General features: G+C 40.6%; 2 protein-coding genes and 1 long non-coding RNA gene across 9 annotated transcripts; 1 reads left to right on the top strand and 2 right to left on the bottom strand.

Annotated features, from left to right (window-relative positions):
- Positions 1-692: 692 nt before the first annotated feature.
- pck (Claudin superfamily protein pickel) lies at positions 693-8,622 on the bottom strand. Of its 3 annotated transcripts, XM_086993303.1 has the most exons (5): positions 8,316-8,622; positions 5,205-5,372; positions 4,188-4,404; positions 3,521-3,553; positions 693-3,109 (listed from the first exon to the last, which is right to left on the bottom strand). In XM_086993303.1, exons 1-4 carry the CDS (start codon positions 8,620-8,622, stop codon positions 3,538-3,540), a joined length of 708 nt encoding a protein of 235 aa, XP_086849429.1. In that variant the 3' UTR covers positions 693-3,109; positions 3,521-3,537. The 3 variants fall into 3 exon arrangements, 2 of the variants coding, with proteins under 2 accessions (XP_086849429.1, XP_022668839.1); XR_002674717.2 differs by lacking the exon at positions 3,521-3,553 and having other exon boundaries at positions 4,050-4,404; XM_022813104.2 differs by lacking the exon at positions 3,521-3,553.
- On the bottom strand, positions 5,271-19,560 carry LOC111252647 (sex peptide receptor-like). Of its 4 annotated transcripts, XR_015330474.1 has the most exons (6): positions 18,285-19,557; positions 16,886-17,002; positions 14,412-14,537; positions 13,540-13,877; positions 12,158-12,204; positions 5,281-5,372 (listed from the first exon to the last, which is right to left on the bottom strand). XR_015330474.1 is itself a non-coding variant. In XM_086993296.1 (5 exons), exons 1-5 carry the CDS (start codon positions 18,984-18,986, stop codon positions 11,361-11,363), a joined length of 1,116 nt encoding a protein of 371 aa, XP_086849422.1. In that variant the 5' UTR covers positions 18,987-19,560; the 3' UTR covers positions 11,092-11,360. The 4 variants fall into 4 exon arrangements, 2 of the variants coding, with proteins under 2 accessions (XP_086849422.1, XP_022666601.2); XR_015330473.1 differs by having other exon boundaries at positions 5,271-5,372; positions 12,158-13,877; XM_086993296.1 differs by lacking the exons at positions 5,281-5,372; positions 13,540-13,877 and adding an exon at positions 11,092-11,484 and having other exon boundaries at positions 18,285-19,560.
- Positions 10,071-15,150, top strand: LOC147754974 (uncharacterized). 2 transcript variants are annotated; one of them, XR_015330481.1, is made up of 3 exons: positions 10,071-10,210; positions 10,738-10,959; positions 11,299-15,150. It is a non-coding gene; the product is annotated as an uncharacterized LOC147754974 (long non-coding RNA). The 2 variants fall into 2 exon arrangements; XR_015330480.1 differs by having other exon boundaries at positions 10,738-15,150.
- Positions 19,561-19,911: the final 351 nt, after the last annotated feature.

The following is a 19,911-nucleotide window of genomic DNA, read 5'->3' as shown; positions in this document are numbered from 1 at the left end:
CATGGATTTTGCTAAAAAAAATTTCCAGTCGCTCACAACTTTCGCATCTCAGATTATCTCTAGGATTATTATTGAATACAGAGGGCATATCTAATCCATACAGCTCAGCACTGGATATGTAAAAAATGACGTAACTTCCAATTAGGTTTACTTCTAATGCTTTACTCCTATGCTGGAAGTATCCGAGGTGGATGAATAGTGTCTGCTGTTGTTTCAACCGAAGACGTTTTGACCATCTAAAACATGTTATTGATGAACAGAAACGAGCCAGCGATATGTAACGTATCGTGGATGTATTTCTGCTGTAGAGTATATCTGGCCTCAATAGGGGTGTTTGTCAACTGTGGAAAAATAGTGGGCAACTAAAGCTTTGGTGCAAATGTCCCGTATCTTACGTCGCTAAGCATTATCTATCGTTACTGAGCATTCTCGGGGACGGTTGAATCTCAATATGAAATGAAGCGTGTCTACGTCTGAATCTAGATTACTTCGCGTGTTTCTTAGTTTGTTGGTCACTTTTACACCGTCACGTGACAGAATTTATTCTGTCAATACGGACGAAACTTACAAATAACAATGACTCACGTTATATATTACAGACAATTTGATCACCCTGATAGAGGATGTCGGGTGGAACATTGATCTAGCCCTTGGTCCCTATATTACTGGCAAAAGATAGAGAACATCGAGCGTTCGATTCTCGTTGTTTTTTATTCTAAATTTCCTCGTTCACAGGTCTAGAATAGATTCGTCAAGTGTACAATGCATATCCTTTTTAATATTTTTTCCCTCTGCAGTATCAAGGCTGTGCGCAACTACTACTGGTTCAGTCTTTCTGACGCATTTTTTTGTTTTTTTTTTTTTTTTTATCAATGCACCATTCTTGGCCTTCATGGTTTATCTGATATCCTAATCTAGCTCAAAATACTCGTATCGACTGCAAAAAGACGAATTTCTTGTTTACATGACGTTATGCAGGAAGTGCGCATCTTATAGATTTCTTCCTGCAATATTTTAAGTAGAGGTTTCCAGTAATGATCAATCAACATTTCATCTACTTATGAAATAGATGCTCGTATATTTGCAGTCATCCTCGCCATTTGCATCAAATCGGCCGATTTTTCCATTTCTTGCCACTGTGTGTATATATATAAATATATAGCTGCTTTGTATGCGAACGATGTATAAGAATACATTAATAGTTTCTTCTTATAAAGTTGATAAATATTGAATAAAAAAGAAAAATAATCATTTTTCCATATAAAACGCTATTATGAGAACATATATAAAACCACACCCCTTTTTGCTTTAATTCTTCAAAATGAGCCTCAAAGTGTATTATGTTATTCTTCGCGTTCGTCGTTCGTTCGTGCGTCTATTTCCAAACGGATACAGGCCACCATCCCTTAGAGGACACCTCGTATCACTTTCTTTTTCAATCGTTACCCCCCCCCCTGTTCCAGTGTAAAAAGTATAGATGTAATTGTTTGCGGCCGTAGTACAATGTAAGATTGAAAATTGTAGTCATTGTTTTACCACTGTGGAATATAAACTCTATATTACTATGCCATTTTCACTTATCACGACTGTCTGCTTAGATGTATATTTAATACTAAACCAAAAACTAAAGTGCGATAGAAATAGATACATCTATCCATGCTGCGACGTTCCCCAAAACGTTTACGGCCTGCCAGCGTGTTAGATGAGAGAATATTGTATTTTCTGTGAACACGTTTTCTTCAGCTCAGCGTGGCAACGACGGGATTAATCCGGTTATGTTATTCACTCATACAACACAATAAATGCATATTGTTAGAGGTCGCACCCCTCATATCTTCGCGCTTCGGACGGTGCCTCGTCATTTCAGCTTCAGTTGTACACAACACGGCACTGTATCGTTGAGTAAGTGCTATCGGGTCGCACACATTTTGTTCGAAGATTTCAGAGGCACATAATGGTCAATAGGATACGAAATTCCACGGGTAAGAAAACTCGAACTAGTATTACTCACCTAATTTTAATTAAATCCTATAGGTAAAAGAAGGAAGGGGTATTCGACACCATATTCTCGGGTTGCTGCTATAAGACTAGTTGACATAATATATAAATAAACGTACATAATACGGTTATGCCAAAAATAATGAATTACCACTAGTAGAGCTGGTTTATGTCATCACTATGATTTACGGGCTGATTTCTATGATGTAAAACGAGGCATGCCTAAGAGACGTTTGCATCAGCAAGGGTTCTTGAAAGCGGGCTTACTTGGGTCTGCATAATACAAGGTGGGCGCTCATGTTTTTCCATGCCCGTTTTCAAGATAATTGATAGCCATGCTTACCACGGCTAGTATGCCATGGCCTCGTCGAAGGGTCCCGGTCACATGAGAGCTTTCATGTACTACAGTGCTGTGAGGACGGGCGAAACAATCACACACGGCTAGTTTTAGCAATATTGATGTATATATTTACGTCGTGGTAAATTTTGGTTGTTATTGTTTTTTGTTGCAATGGAGATAGCCGCTTAGGATGACTTATTGTCTAATTCGACCCTACTTTTAAGTATCGGTAATACGCATTTGGCGGAAGACATTTCAATATTTCCAACTAGTGTAAAATTCTGGATTGTCTTAATCACTGACCCACTCTACGTAACCGGTTTGCTATTTGTTTTCGGTAGACCTTATAAATAAGAGAAGTGATCTTGTCTTTTTTAAAGGCGTCTCGCTGCTACCAAGGTAAACTTGTATTGTACTACTAGAGTATTTACTCAGTCGTCAACAGCTTTCATGTTAAATGGTCATTTTTAAAAAAATGTGTACTATAATGTGATTATAAAATACTTCACATATAAAAGTCGGCAACGTCGTTGTGTTAAATTGTCAATTGAAAAAAGGACAATAGTCCTGAAAGTTGGCTGGGAAAATTATTTTCATGTTTGTTCCTTAGCCTTGGCCGGGGCTGTTTGTAATTTTGTACCGGCAAAATATGGATTCGCCGCTTATTCTTGTGCACGTGTGTGCACCTTATGTTGTGTTTCCATTGACGACAGTTAAAGGCCGTAGTAAGCTTCTTGTCTCCTGTTTCGTAGTTGTTTCTTGGCTTAATACCTGTAAAATTAGTATCGACGGCGTTGATTAGGTAACAGGTCAAAAAACGTTGTGCAGGCATACTTGCTAAGCCAGATATCGGTAGATTTGATTTCAACTGAATGCCATGACCATCCGAGCTGGTGCAGGGGTCAAAGTTAGGCCAGCCTTTTTTGTGTGTCCTTTTCAATAAACTGAATGGCTCATAATAACATTAACACGTATTATATATAAAGGTGCAATAAGAATCTAGCACAGGACATTTGAAATCAGCTCTGCAATTAGAAATCTAAATAAAGCCTTTATATCTGGTTATATGAGCATTTCTAGAAAAATTAAATATCTTCATTTTACATTACTGTTGGTCTGATAAATGGATATCAATGTATACATTATATTAACAATTTAAAAAGTATCCGACATTTAGCGTACCTTACACCTTTTGTTTATTAGACAACAGTAACTCTGAAACGTTAAGAGTTAATTTTTAGAGCGTGCAGATACACCTATATTGTTTACTTGATTTAGAATCGCTTAATGATTACATCGAGGACGGGCACCGATCAGCGAGGTGACTATATATTGAAACACACATCAACCCTTTTTTACCAACCCGAACATGCAAGCCTACTATTTTAGATCTAGTTCTCGTGCGGAATCTATATCGAGCATAAACACTTAACATTTCCTCATCTAACCCAGAGTAAGTTCACGGCTACCCGTCCTCAACCCAAGGTCACTGCAATTTTCTTCTATTGAAGCAATCGTTACTGCTCTAGGGCACCTTTTCTCATGCAGCTCCTCAACCAGTTGGTTTAGTAAACCCACATACTTGCCTGGGTTATTCCAATGTACATGTCTATACTATCCCATCAGCCTGTTTTAGCAGTTCGATCATACACCTTGAAAAGCTCTGATTCAGTTATCGATACCCTACCAGCCAGCGGTTGATGTCTCATACCTTAGAGCCAGCTACCGAATGCACCGCCTTGCCTACGTCCATCCCAATCGCAGGACGACGAATCAACTTTGTACTGAGTAGTCTCTGATCGTAAATCTCTTGGTGAATGAACTTATCAACAAAAAAATAGTTGATTACCTCATAGGCTCCCCACGGGGCTGCATATTGTATACGAGATTGTTGTCCCTTCTCCGACGTTCTTTTGAGTTGAACGCTTCCTTTAGTAGCATACACGCCGTGAATGCATGGAAAAACATGGCGATTACGGCAAATGCGTAGCCCCAGCCCAGATGATTAAAGTTCGGATACAGCAGCCAATATCTGCTAAAGGCCATACCCCCGAAGACTGAAACACCTAAAATGAAAATCCACACGAAATAACATGGGTATAATGGCCTTTTCCATGCGTCATACAACAGTTTTATTCTAACGGATGTTTCGATGTCGTATTCAAAGCGAGCGTATGTTATATTTACTGCTATTTCGTTGTGTCGTCTTACCAAAACAACGTATCGCACGTTTCATACTGTGACCATGTACACAGATGGCTCGTGCGAATAATAGTACAAGGAACCTGTTTCTGTTAAATGGTATCGCCACCAAGGCTTAAAGTTTAACAAGATGAAAGAGACGTTGGTAATTAACAGTGAATTAAGCATTACGTTATCTATCTCTACATACAAACATACTACACGAGGATCGTTTAAACGATGAGCGATAACCTTGGCAAGTACCGAGCCAGCTTGAGGATCACAATCAAACCTACCTAATGACCCGATTTCATTGCGGTAGTTGTAATTGAGATAATGTAAGCGAGATAACTATGGAGACGGAACGCGCCCCTCTTTGATGCAAACGAAAGACACAGGCCAGAGTTGACATGGCATGATTGCTGCGTCAAACTTTGCCACATAATGACTAGCTTATGTAGTATAAAGTATACTAGTAATCTATTTTTTCTAGGTACTAGCGGAAATTTGTCTGCGCCAAACCAGGCGAGTCGTAATTGTTGAACACCAAAACATTCTCGACATATGTTCTGACAAGCTCTGAGTAACAGTACCGTTGTACACTCAGCTGTCGTAGTATCAACTGACTAAATGCGCAATCAGTTACTAATCTATCAAATAGCAAAAATATATATATAAAGCCTACCGAGAAACAGCAACAGGGCGGTGAGTGCCTCGAGGACGAAGGCCGCTGTCAGGATGACGATCTCGTATCGCAAAAGGTATCTCATTAGAAGTATACTTAGAACGATTAACGCTGTCAATTCAAACATGAGACCAAGTGTCAGCATCGCTTGCGTAAACATAAACCAGCCTATGGACGAAATAAAGAAAAAAAGAGCATTTTTAACTTTTAGTCGGCCTAATAATTCCATTTTATTGTTAGGATACGCCTCCTATACATCCGGGACGGGAATTTAAGGATGATTTAACTTTGAACACAGATTATCCTTGCCGAAATACGTTATTCTAAGTATAAACATACTACAATTTTAACAATGTAGAACGTATTAATAATGTAATATTGGACCGTGATGCGCATTTTCTTATAATAATAATAATAGGAATAGTGCTAATTATATAAGATTCCTGTACGCCAGAAGCGGTCCTACGATTGACGACTAGCGCGCGACTATATTTGAGCCCCTCAGGTATATCGGTAGGCAAGTTTACACCCGATCACTTACTTCAGTGTTGACGTTGCGCCCCAACAGTCCGCTCTCTAGTTCGCAGCGATAGCGAGCGTTCGATATCTAGCGACGGCAACATAACGAAAGAGATTCACTAATAGTTCTACTTGAGTCAATTTGCATGAGCTTTTTCGTACGTAATTACGTACAAGCAGTTTACGTGAGCGTTTCCTTAAAAAATCCGTTCCCTAACCAAACGTCACGGATCAATCAGTCTGTCGTAAATGGGAGGTGCCAACAATGCGAACGCTATGCAGTCGACAGTTCAATGACGGTCAATGGATCTTGTGTTTGTGACGCCATAGATCACGATCAGCCATCGGGTCACGCGTCGATACCAACCGGACAGGTAGTCGCGGGCAGGTTAATTCACTGGCGTAACATTTCTGACTGGATTAATAGAACTACGATAATTGTTGTAAGAAATAGAGGTCTAGCCAGGTTGGCAGCATTGTCGTAGCAAACGTGCTCATAGTTCGGAGTCGTGATCCTGCACCAAACCCACGCTTTTGCAATGGGCATGCCAAGCCCTACGAGCCCAGGAAAAAGTTGTCTTGAGACTCTCATTATTTCCATCGGACCTTCCGCAAAGGACCTATCACAACCAATGGCTGTGTAGTATAGTTTCATATGGCTACTTGGCGTTTATTGAGGTAGATCTACACCTTTCAGATAAAGGCGCCAATCTGGATACAACTTCATATAGAATCAATATATTTATAATATTTAAATGCATTGTAAATATATCGACTGAATGTTCAGCTAAGCTAAGGAAGTGTTATGCTAAACGTGTTTTAGTTTTTCGTTTATTGGTATCTTGGTTGTCTGTTTGAACAAGGCCAATTCGCCAGTATTTACTCAACAGGAACGAGAAACCCATGCTAGGGAAATTATTTTTTTGAGTGGAGTTCAGGTTTGTTGTTTCAGATGCAATCACCTTTTTAGCGTTCGTACGTGCGTCTGAAAGACCAATGAACAGACGTTCAAAATGCCGTCCTATTTTTTTTTGGAACAAAGAAGTATTCCAAATAGAAATTCAACTAGATTAGTGCAGTCTTAGAAATATAATAAAGGTCAATTTTAAAAAAAATCGATGTTATTATTATTTGTCGCAAGAAGGCTTATTTACTTAGATAGGTGAGTAAGCTTCCCAAGGTTCTCTTCGGCACATATACCTGAATGCATTGATTCGTTGTCTATCTAAAAGTTATTTTTAAAAATTAGACAAGGTTACCGTACATTTAAGTTAAATAAGAAGTTACCTTATAGTTGGTATTGTACCCCCTCACTTAAAAAACTATACAATCATTTCGTATTCATTCTGGATCGAGACGACGTTTTCCCCTCAATAGTGTGTCACGAGGCAATTTTCTGTATCTCACAACTTCCCATTTACTTTAATAGTGTGTAGCCGGTGCTAGTTTTAAGGATCAACTACATTCTAAAAAAACAATCGTCTTTAATCGTAAGCCAGATCTAAGGTGTCCTGCGTTTCCTTTTAAACAGTGACTGGAAAACATCTCACATACATCGTACGAGAAGACGCAGTATGGTTCCTGACATTGAACTTTTCTAGGTACTCGTTTTTTGAACTTAATGATGCCACATTGTCCTGGCTGGCTTGTCCTGTGTATGACTCTGTAGCCTACACACCTGTCTGTAACAAAAACTTTGTTTTTTTTTTAAGTAACCTCTCTGTATTGTAATACAACCTAAAAACCTAGGTACATTTTATCACATTGAGCTAGGTGCATGCTGTGTATACATTAAACACATTATTATTATTATAATGTACAGGTTACGAATTTACCAGTGTCTCGTCCCGTCTCATGCTAAACTTCAATAATGCCGTTTAAGCGATCGTCTAATTGCGAACAAAGGGATACCGTCCGTTTTCGTAGCAGGCAAAAAGTATTCAGAAGAGATCTACATCGGTGTCGCCGTATTGCAGAAATTACCGAGTACGATTACTGCAATACGGTTGTATGTATAACGACTTCAAATGCTTAGATTCTCTCGTTTTATGAAAACAATGGTTATTATAAGACTATAAGGGAATCAGAGTAAGGCCAGGATTTTTGCGCTGATCTGGGATAATGTAGCGTTTTTCTTGTTTGGTCAAATGTTTATTGCAGCTGATGAGGTGCTTCCATCAACATGCTACCAAGGCCTATGTGAGAGATGCAGTGAACCATGTTCGACAGAGTATCTGCTTTCGCCAATGGATAGACTAAGGTAACCTATCGAATCGATAGGGATATTGATGACTGGTGCTTAGGAGAAGACTAAGTTTGCGGCATTGTATCTGTGATTAAGAACTCGTTCTGAAATTCCTATTATTGGCGATCATTTCAGAAATGGCTTTGTTTCTTAGACCATAGCAGAGCTATGCATAGAAACATTTAAAATATATAGATTTGGACTGACTTTAATGCTACTTCTGAACCGTTCAATCCCGTACCTCAATACGATCTCCTTATATATATATATATATATATATATATAATAAACATAGATTCAATTACCCTTTCATACAAACCAATTATCACGAATACAACCATACGTACCTGGCATGAGCCAATCTCTGATGTTTTGGTAATAGTAACCATGTATCCAGTGACAACCATCAAACACTTCATCATACTGATACGGTGGATGCATGTACCGATTGAAGCATACCTCCCACAAGCCCAGTCGTATGAACTGGGTCTCGGACCGCGTTTCCCAGTACGACTCAAGCCAGTAAGGTGCGGCGTATGCAACAAGTAATACCAATGATGATATAAACGCCATCCACCCCGACGCAACCAAAAGGCAAGTTGGTCGCGGGTAGCGATCCGGCGGCCTCACGGAGGATACGGAAACTCTGTCCATCGTTTCGAATTTATCAGAACTGATCGACTCGCTCCCTGATTGAGTTCTGCTACCGTCGACTGTAAGCAAAGCTGGTGGGTTCGATCTCGAGATCGTTCAGAATACTAGATTTTGCCGAGCACCGCTGCATTCACTACTATTTTTACCACCACGACAAATACCACTTAAACCAAGAAGTTTGGATCGCGATTCAACGTCACCAATCCGAGTCGAAGAAATGGTCGTCAGGAGAATGCTTCTGATGTGGACACCTTCGCTGCGTTTGTTACCGCTGTTCGCGTTCGCGTCAGTGTCGTCGTTATTATTATTGTTGTGGTAACCGTTTCTGCTTTGACTCCTGTTGTTCTGCTTGTCTTCGTTGCGTCTGACGTTGGGGACGACGCTTGATGGCGGCAGAAGCGACGGTGATTTTGGAGCAGTTGGAGCGCCGATGCGACGTCCGCCGTCACCACCGTTGTGGGTTCCACACGTCGATATCGGCGGGAGAGGAGGTCGTCTATGGAAGCCTCCTATAGTGAGTAGTTTGACTGGAGTGGCCGCTGCTTCTGCTGTTGTGGTTACTAGTGCCACTATCGGTGGTTTTCGGAGCGACAAACAAGGAACAAGCAACGACGTCGCCGAATAATGATCGACCAGGCAAGTGAATGGACTGCAGCTCGATATTCGTTGGGCGCCACTTGTCGCTAACGCTGAACGCTCAAACCGAAGAGAAAAGGATTACAGGTAGAATTCGGTAAGTAGCAGTAGTCATTGAACTTGAAGCGGAAGAAAAAAGCATTCAACTACAACGACTAGTACCTTCTATTCAGAAACAACAGCGTCGAGTGACGCAATACCAGGTGGTGGGAGGGCAAGGGGGGACGGCGCAGAACAGTGCCACTAAAGCCGTAGAGATTGGATCGATGTTTAGAGGCGGATCTGACGAACATAAATCGAGTTGGACTCACTGGTTCGACAATCGCAGGCCAGTCGGCCAACGTTCCTAATACGGCACAGTAAAGTCAGTTGCAGAAAAAAGTGGTTACTCACCGCTTCAATACATCGATACCCCCCGAGGGCCCCAGCGCTCAGTCGAATCTGTGATCATACGTTGAGCCAGTGCAGGTTACTGTAGTATACCGCAGATAACCCTCCATTTGAGGAATTTAAAGAAAACCGTTATTGTCCTCAACATAACGCAGACGGTCTGTTGCTAGCAAACTTTTACTATCAGCTACAACGCTGGAATACACGTCAGAGAAGGCGAGAGGTAACGCGCAAAATATCTGCTCAGTCAGGTCGACAATCCTGTGTACCGAAGGACACAACCGTTGTTGTGGCAACGGATGCGCTGTTGTCAAAGAAAGGATAGTTACGCATCGTGTGGCAGAAAGGAGGACAAGCATAAGGGGAATGGCAGGATGGAGGAGGCTGCCCAGTGATATATGTTTTCGAAAAATAAAGCAAATCATAATCGTAAAATTTGGCACGAATCCTCGTATAATTCAAACGATCAAACCAAGAGTGGGCTAGAAAGGTGAAGCGGCGCATTGAAGAACTTCATTGAATGAGTCTTCTAAATTGTGTTAAGTGAACGTGATTATCCATAGTGAGTAGTTATATGACGCCAAAACATGCAAGTTGGATAATTTTTACCAAAGTCAGAGCATTACAGATTAAAGTTTTTGAAACGTATATCGCGCGGCTATGTTATTGCGTGGAGCATTACATCGACGCCAGAACAAACATTTTTTGTTTGGAAAAAACCCAAATCACTAGTTGCTTGAGTGACCTATATGACACATCTAATATACGTGGGCAAAAGTCACTTGATAAATGTGTATTGTAGGCAAATATACATACACAGATATACGACCTTGAAACTGTGAAGTGACCCTTTCAAGTTAACCGGAGATTTTTAGAGTACCGTGTATATATATATATATATATATATATATATATATATACACGGCACTTAATCCACTCCAGAATTTAGTTATTTATCGAAAATATTTTTTCGAATAGAACAGAAAAAATCTCTTCTTTGCGATAAGGCGCGAAAAAAGCAAGCCTAAATGATATTTGTGTTCTTCACAAGTGATATCTGTTAAAATCACTTGCTTACATCTGTTTCAGGTACGGGCGCAACCAGCACTACCTGTGCTTTAAAGGCCCAATTAGTAGCAGCCAATAATTTAGATGTCACAACGAGCGAGCCTTCGGCCTGCTATTGGTATTACGGTATAATGCAGCGATTGGAAACAATAAAGCAACTTCTCCGAAAATAAGGGTTTGACGGTGTGTCTTCAGTTTGAAGAGCGGGCTGATATTTAGCCAGAGCAAGTTTCTATGCAAAAAGTAAGTTTCTGTATTCTTCTGTTTAGTCTAAAACATTTTTCTAGCGGCATCCGTGCGATACATCGAGTCTGAAACAAGACGAGAAGGTGAAACGATGATCGGCATATGTAAATTAGAGACAAAACAGCGGGGTTGTTTTTAAAAAATATTACTGTTTATTTTGATAGTTGGTGATTCCCTTTTTTCTATTTTAGTTTATATTGGTCTAATGTAATTTGCATTTGTAGTATGGCATGACCAAAACAAGAGCCTTCTAGTCCACAGAACTAATTTCATATCAGTATTTTCACGCTGTTACTTTCAACTGTATGCATCGTAATACGATAACGTATCATGAAGACTTGCAGGAAATCTACCTGTCACGTAATCCAACAGTATCTAACCTTTGCGGCTCACAGCGGTTAACAGGGCAGCGCATGAAGAGGGAAGCGGTATTTACCAATACCAGCGGGTGAAGTGTCGTTGGACGTACCCTTCGCAGGTCGGCTAGACGATTTACATTGTTTCGCCGGTCGGATTAGGGGGCTAGGAAAGAAAAACGACGATTGATTTCCACAAATATTTGAGAGCGTATCGCCTAATTATGTCCATACCGAACTACTTAGATCGTGCCGTGACCGTACAGCACCGCTTCATCAAAAATTTCATAACAAAGCACGGGTAAACGATAGCATTTTTTTGCAAATCCGTAAGCATGTTGCAAACAACGTCCTAAAGCCTGACAGTTACGGAATGAATGTTGATCAGCTAAGACTCAGCATATCGTCTTGCAACAACAAACATAATCCGTACTTTGTTTATTTAATTTAGGAAATCGCCAGGAGCTACTTTACAGGCCCACAGAACAAGGAAGAGCACAGTTATTGTCCTCACATAATTTCTGAAGAAAACACTAATCATGCCGCATCTACGCGCGTTACTAACCAATAACGGTCCCCATTTTCCTTATGGGAGTATAGAGGCTGCACCGTTGTGATATCTGATTTCACATCACATACCTTCAGATAACAGCGATAACGTTTTAGTTCTTTGAAATAGATAGAAAAAAAAAATAAGTATTTTTGGCACAGATCACAGAAACCAGAATTTCATTAGCCAAAGTGTAACTCTTTCTACTTACACATTGTTTACTAATAATTATAGTGGCAAGCTGATAAAAAAGTGAAATCAAGTATTCCCAGGTCCAGTGGGTACTGACCTTTTGACGTTTCTTACGATGTTGGTCAGTGAAATCATTTCCTGCAACTGATAGGGAAAAATCGGAGTTGTCCTTAATAAAGAGTGTCCTAAAGTAGCACAAGTGAGAGGATTATGCTATTCGAACGTATATATATATATATAAAACTGAAAAAATATAACATCATGTGTGTTCAGTGCTAGAGCAACAGTGACGTGATGTCAGGACTGCCATAATATAATAGTGCTTTCTTTCCCATATTGTCCTTTGTCGATCTAATGGTTATACAGTACAATGCCCTATAAAATACAATAGGACCGGTCGGTCGCTCTCTCTCATTGTGACCAGCTTTCTCTTAGCGGCATTATTTCGATTTTAAGTAAATTGGCACAGACAAAGTGCAAAAATACATCATATTTAAGGTATACCCTTTATACACTTATTGGTCGCGTCAATTAACTATTATTTATGAAGTAATCCTGAAATCACCTAACAGAAGACTCGTCTTTGTCCATAGGACAATTTCGAAACTCGAACTAAAGATAGAACGTTTATGCAGAACGGCGTCACTTAGTTACATTTCTATCACGCATGGCCCGTGTGTTAAGTTCGTGCTACCAGGCATACGTATCCCAATGGCTAGAGTTCCATGCTACTGATCGACCATATGGTACTCGTCCCGCGGTCGCTCAGATCAGCACTGGCAATCAATTTTGATTTAGTAGTAATTTACGCGCGTTCTTTGTGTTACAATCGTTGGAAAACGTTAATTAAGGGTTAAACTAGCACTAATACTCTCCGACTATTAATAAAGCACTTAATTACTCTGGCCGACGCACGTTTTTCCGTGACCGAAGTATTCAATACTTTTTTCACTCGAGCCTTTTTTTAACTTGACATTGCTACGGCATCCCTGTCATCCTCAATTAGCAATATGTTAAGATGTAAACATTACTGAAGCAATACTAATAGCAATTATATTAAAGTTGTTATGTAGATAATTTTATAATTAGTATATGTGTGTATTTACATATGTATGCAAGGGAACGATTGGAGTGTTATCTGTTATGATGAAATTCAGCCGCAGGCTTCAGCTCAATGATTAATCGAAAACGTATCTCATACGAAATTATATAAGATGATATTTTTAATAGGACAGATTGTATTTCATTATTGGCGTAATTCATTAGTATATGTCCAACTTCTTATCGAGCTAAGGAACTTTCGATTTTGGCTTTGCGGGTAACGGTCAGTTGTCGATCATGGATGGTTGGAGTCGCATTAAACTCCCCCCAGTGCATTGAGTCAGCCGTCTCGAAACGAGGAAGCTACCCCCTAGATGGCAATTTCACTTGGCTAGATCCATAATTAAGGCACACATCTACCTGCCTCTCGCATTTTACCTTAGTTAAGTAATATTCGTGTTACAAGGCTAGGATAGACTGCGAATGAAACCCATATGAACAGCTTTTGGCCTGAAGACATCGTTTTTTCTTTTGCTTGGAACGGGAAAATCGCAAGGCTTGATCTATATGGTTGTTTCGAGCGTGTTCATCAACTGGGCTTTACTAAGCTCCCCGGATCCACGCAACCAGCCCGTGATGAAGAGCTCCCGAAAAGTGTTCCGGAACTGTTTGCTCATCCCGCAATAGATGGCGAAGTTGAGGGGGTAACTCATCATTAATGAGAAGTTAACAAAGGTTACCACAGTATTCAAGACGCCGTAGTCCACAGAGATCACCTAAACATAGTGAAATAAGGAAGGCAAGGATAGAAACGACGACACCGTTACATTATGTTATCGTCAATATTCTATGTGCTTCAGTCTAGACTTCATTTACCGGGAGCTCGAGTGTTCGTTTAGGTTTTTGATACGATCGAGGATCCTTAGAGCATTTTGCTGCGTCTACTACAAGGTCGTATGAATCATTTTGACCTCTGTCTTGAACTAGAGAAATACACTGGCACACTTTTACAAGAAAATAACAATATTAGCGTACGATATTCTCTGGAGCATTCGTTCACGTAAGCCAAATTCGTTTAAGTATATATTTAAACCAAGAATATAACTATATAAACATCTACTGACTAAATAACCAAGTGATAGATTTAATTTATAAATATTCTTAACAAATAAAAAAATATCTCTGAGGAAGCCAAACGAAGGACAACGGAGGACAAAAATATTCTTCTTCGCCCTATCACGGTACGCCTTATACTTAGCTAATGATAATAATCGTTTCTATAAATATTATCATTGTAAAAGTAATCATACCGCATTGTTATGTAACGCATGCACGAATAGAACGCTTGTCAAAGGGATTTCGGTAGCAAGGAACACGGTGACGACGACAATTAGCATCAGTGTTGTGCTTTGAGAATCACGACTTCGTTTGCTTGCCTGAAGTACAACAAAGAAGAGCAATCCGTGTTACTAGCGTCATAAGTACGTACTAACTTAGCATAGCTTATCATAAAGAAACGCGCGTGCCTTCAACGGTCCTGAAAGGCGCCTGCGCTTTTTGTGCTGTATTACGTTGTACGTGCAATACACGTCGATAGACAATACTTGGGCTAGGCCCATCGAGTATAATTAGAAGGTACACAAAAGACTGTTGTCGAGTCAGCTTATTATCGTCCAAAGATACCATGGTTATATATAAGCAATGGAAAACCGATAAACATAACACAGGACAATCGACAGTTAAATGAAATTAATAATGATATATCTAAAATATAGAAGATATAGAACAACTCTGAGGGATAGGGTCCAGTAGCTAATGATGGTGCCCCTTAGAGCCGTTGTGGATAGGATTCCATGACTTAGTGGAACTGTGTTATTTCTCTCTGGCAAGATTTCTAATATGACCTCTGCCCCCAGGACCAATACTGTATACATCTATATCGCACCTTGACGTGTGATAGTAACTCCGATCACTACGATGACTTCGGTTGCCTACTAACATGAAGTCAGTGTTCTAATAAATAAAATGATGATGTGAAGATGAAGAGTGCATGGTGAGTGATTCATGTGCGAAGGCTATACACTGCACTTTATGTTTTGTAGCCAACTCAATGAGTTAGACCCATCCCAAACAACGAGGGTCAGGTTAGGTTAGTTTAGCTTCTAAGATCGCGCGTAAGTATAGTACGACATATTTTGAGTGTTGGCTATGGTGATTCATTGAAACTAAACGCTTGTTAACATCATGAATATATCTTTCGACGAAGAGAATAAAACGTAGCGCATCTTTTTGCTAAACTAGACGACATACTTCGTCCTTGTAGTGAGGGTGCTCGATCGAAGACAGGACCACATTAGGGGCACATAGTGAAGACCCTGTCCAATCAGGACATGAACACTTGCAAAACATTTCCGTATAGTTTATACTGTCAAATCATAATAACAATTATTAACAATATTATTATAGGTATTAATTATAATAAGAAGTGAATTTTACACTAAGTAGTTTTAAAACTGTATACTCGGACGCTCTCTGGCATCGTTTTAGGTTATCGTCGGCTATCTCTGAACTATGGCGAACCGGAAAACAACAGTCTGAAAACTCAATTGTAAAAGTGCCGTGCTAGCAGGAATATCCAGAGAGCGACTATTTATTAGTTTGCGATAAAGGCATCGTTTTTATAGAATGCTGCTAGGGCTCTTCAATAGGACGAGGCGTAAATTGAAGACTTTAGACGGTACCGATTCTGGCCGTCAAGGGTACAGATAAAGGGTCAAGATAGATTTAAACAAAGGACAGTCATAGGTCCTCAACTCAATACCTTAAGATGTTTAAGATTCAGCTACCGATAACAGATCCTCATGTGAAATCATCAATTGGTAAGCATGCTTTTAGAAATCATCTCGCGGTGTCACTGCTAACGGCGACGATAGGACTGTTTCCAGGTCAGTACATCGTAAGTAAGAAATTAGATGAGAGCTGCGTGAATAGAGTCCATTAGACACATTGCTCTTCTCTTACGGATAGCATTACGGTAGATTAAACGGGTAATGAATCTAGCCCATTTCCTTTGTCAGTATTAACAACGATCACGACAACGGCCTGTGATATATTCTGACAAGCTATGCGGATTTCTCGATTAACCGGTAGCCAACTTGTATTCCTCTAGTTAATGAACAGATATCTGCCATACCGACTTCGCTGTGCATCGCATACGCACTCCGACACACTGACAAAACTAGTATAATGAATTTAAAGTTAAATTAGAAGTTCGATCACAGTTCGTGCATGTAAGTTGGGAGAACGGCACTTCGAAAGACCCATTGTCCTTCGGCGGGAATTGAGACTGTTTAACGTACGAATCCTGTAACTTAAATAAGTGCGCACATCGAGGTGACCCCTTAAGCATCAAGACAGACCGGAACACTCCCTACCTGGAGCTTACTGGTCATTGTTGTACAAACTACAGAAGGCACGTGTGATTCGACCAACAGTGCGATCTGGTTGTTCTATGAAAAGGTTGAAAGTTACAATTCTGCGACTTGGGCCTCTGCCCAAAGCCGCGTGCATATGGTTTTGGGCAATAGAACCTAGCCAGTGTATGCAGCGGCCCATTTACCTATTCCAAATGGGTTTGGAAATGCATGCATGCGGGAGTTTGTTCCTTCAAAGTGAGACGAATGACGTGATGCATAGAGCTCAGACAATTGGTAGCATAACATTTTACCAAGGTCACACTTGATAAAATATTGAAATCAGTTAATTGCTTATTATTACATTATACCTGTTTGTTTTTCTCCTGTAGCTTCTTCTTGTTTTCCTTGGCTCGGCGAAGGGCACGGAACAATAGAATATTAAGGGCAACCAACACGATACAGGGAACCAGGTTGACGAATACCATCTAACATTGGAAAAAAAACACTGTGAAGTTAGGTAAATGTTTGGCATACATGAACTAATGCACGAATCAAAATAAAGCGATCTACCAATACTATATTTCTCTGTTTACACGCATTGTGGAATAAGTGTCGTTGGCCAGATTCGATTTAACACTTAGGGATGATATTAGATAAATTATCAAAAGTAATGGTTCAGCGTTCCACAATGTACTATATATATATATATATATATATATACATATATAGGGAGGGAGGGAGGGAGGAAGGAAGGAAGGAAGGAAATGCATCTAAAATATAATAATCGAGAAGGAAATAAATAATGCTGCAAACGTAACTAACGGTCTACGAGTGCTAGATAAAATAATGGCATATTGAATTGGTTAGATACTCCTCTTGAGCGAATATTATATAATATAATATTGAGACTGTTCTATTCAAGGTTGGTTGGCAGCAAACAGCGAAATGCCTCGGCTATTCCCTTTGAAAACGTAGTACTTTTCCAATTTAATGCGTGGAAGAGAACACTCTATAATAAACGAAAACGAGCTGATCTTTTATTTCTTACTTAATGTTAGCTCGTATCTAGAAGTAATAACTATGACACTTCGACCGCTTGGCTCAAGTTACTACGCAAGATTAATGAAGTTTTCACATAGCACTTTTACGCTTTCAAGTTTCTACCGTCGAGTTTTTACGCCATCTGTCCCTCTGTTTTGCCCTAGCTTTTGTCTGCCCCCTCCTGATTCTCAATGGCTCGCACATTATGCACTGGCTGACCGACTAACGACACGTAACTGAGGACAGCGTGGATAGACAGTTTATGAGATAGGCCGACGGCAACGTTTATCGCAAATTGCCGTGCGTGTCTGGCCACTGTATAGCACTGAAAATAGAAGAAATGAAGGAGAGGGAAAGAAAAAGTCTAACGTATCTTCTGATGGAGCGTTTCCCTTGTTGTCATGATTATCTCCAAGGTAAATGAAAACAGCTAGCTAACTAGAATGCAATAGAGAGTTAAGGATTGCGTAAGGGGAAATACAAGTTTGAACGAATATTAGACGTATCGATTGTACCATGTGCTCGTCGTGCAACGCAAAAGTATATTGCCTCGAGAAATATATTGCATAAACAGTATTTATATTGTCCAAACACAACCCTTGGCCATGTTTGTTGCCACGCAGGTTATGAAGTGCCCATCACGAATGGCGGATTTCTACCTATACGTAAAGTCATCAGCGCAACAGGTCGATTACTGCAAATGCTTGTTTGTCTCCATTAACTTACCTTGAACGTATAGTACACGTTGTAGAAGACATCTGGGGTGAAGAGAATTAACCAACGTGCCATCTTCCGAGCACACACCGTTGTCGCCTTGCCGTCCATCGGTAGTACGACGTCGTAGAAGATCTCATCAAAAAACTTTGGTATCATATGGCCAAAGGCCAGAGCTGTAATAAGCGCAATCGTCTTCGACACGTTCGGAACTGTGCACAAGGTTCGAGCCGTTGTGGGGTGACAGATGTAAATGTATCGTTGTACCGCGAGTAACACTGTTAACCAAATAGAAGTTGTGCGAAACGCATTAGGAAGCACTTCGCACATGGTTTGGTAAGCAATACATAAGGAGGATGGACCAAGAGCTAAGTGGTAATTGCCCATCGTGTACAGATAGAAAAACCAAGGCGCGGGAAAGGTAAGAGCTAACATGTCGCATACGGCCATCGCTAACAGAACAATATTGGTCGGCGTGATCATATGACGCTGTGACAGTACGACTGCGACAAACGTGTTGGCAACAATTGTCAGAATCATCAACGGAGGCATAGCGTAGCCATACAATGGCATCGCGTAAACTAGTGGAGGCCCGTTGACGCCTGGGTGCACAAGAATGTAATTAGGCCCCGTATCACTCGCGTTTCCATCGATTGAATTCGTCGAGTTTACAGCTGAAATATCCCCAAGGGCCATTATCTCTTCGGAGTGCATCGTGGCGGACGGCCACGTACTTTTTTGCTCCGAAACACTCACGAACAAAGAGTTATTACAACTCCGACCCGAACACACGACGCACTTGTCGTCGCCTACCTTGACGTCGTAATCATACACGTCACTATAGTTCACAGTTCATTGACTCGGTTCAGAAATTCTGAAAACTATTCTAAACTAGACCCTCTCCTCCAAGCATCAATTCACGCGTGCCTTAATCGGGACGTGTAGGACAAAGAAACGCTGCTAATTTAATTCAACTGGTAAGCCGCATCAGACCGAACGTCTAAACCGGCGTGAAATCAGTATGCCGTGTCCACGTTCTGCTTAAATTACTGCCATTCCTTCGATATTTGCAAGCATTTCCTTTCAGGGTTCGAACCTTGCCGTGTCTCTCCTACACTTTGCTGCGCTCATCCAAAAAACAGGTCCCCAACGGAAAATGCGCTGTCCACAAGTGTGTTGGCAAGTGATGACCCGGGTCTGGGTCCCCACTGGATATCGGCGGCTATATTATGTTTCGAGGTGCCGGAACTACTAGCATTTAGCGGGAAGATAAAAGCAGCGATGGCCGAGAAAGCTGAGGATGAGGAGGGCAGGGGCAAAACTGTTACGCATGCGCGAAGTGCTACAGTTCAATGAGAGTTTAGCGCCCGCTAACTCGCAGAGTTGCCGCGTCGCTTAATATGCATTTTCTGCTATTGGGACTCCTTATTTTGTGGGACTGTTGTTCCGTTGTTAGTATTAGTTACATAAGGCTGCTTGCAAAAAGACTAATCACGCTTGGATTATATATCGAGGCATAACTATACAACCAGAAAAGTTTGAAATGTATCGGATAGTTGTTTTCCGACAGAAAAGCAGCGGTTAAATTAAGAATTGTAGGTTTGCTTAACCCGTCCATTTGTTGGAGGGAGGTAGGTGA

Source organism: Varroa destructor, unplaced genomic scaffold, assembly GCF_002443255.2.
Source record: "Varroa destructor unplaced genomic scaffold, Vdes_3.0 BEIS01000006.1, whole genome shotgun sequence".
NCBI classification, from domain to species: domain Eukaryota; kingdom Metazoa; phylum Arthropoda; class Arachnida; order Mesostigmata; family Varroidae; genus Varroa; species Varroa destructor.
This window is presented reverse-complemented; position numbering and strand designations above follow the sequence as displayed.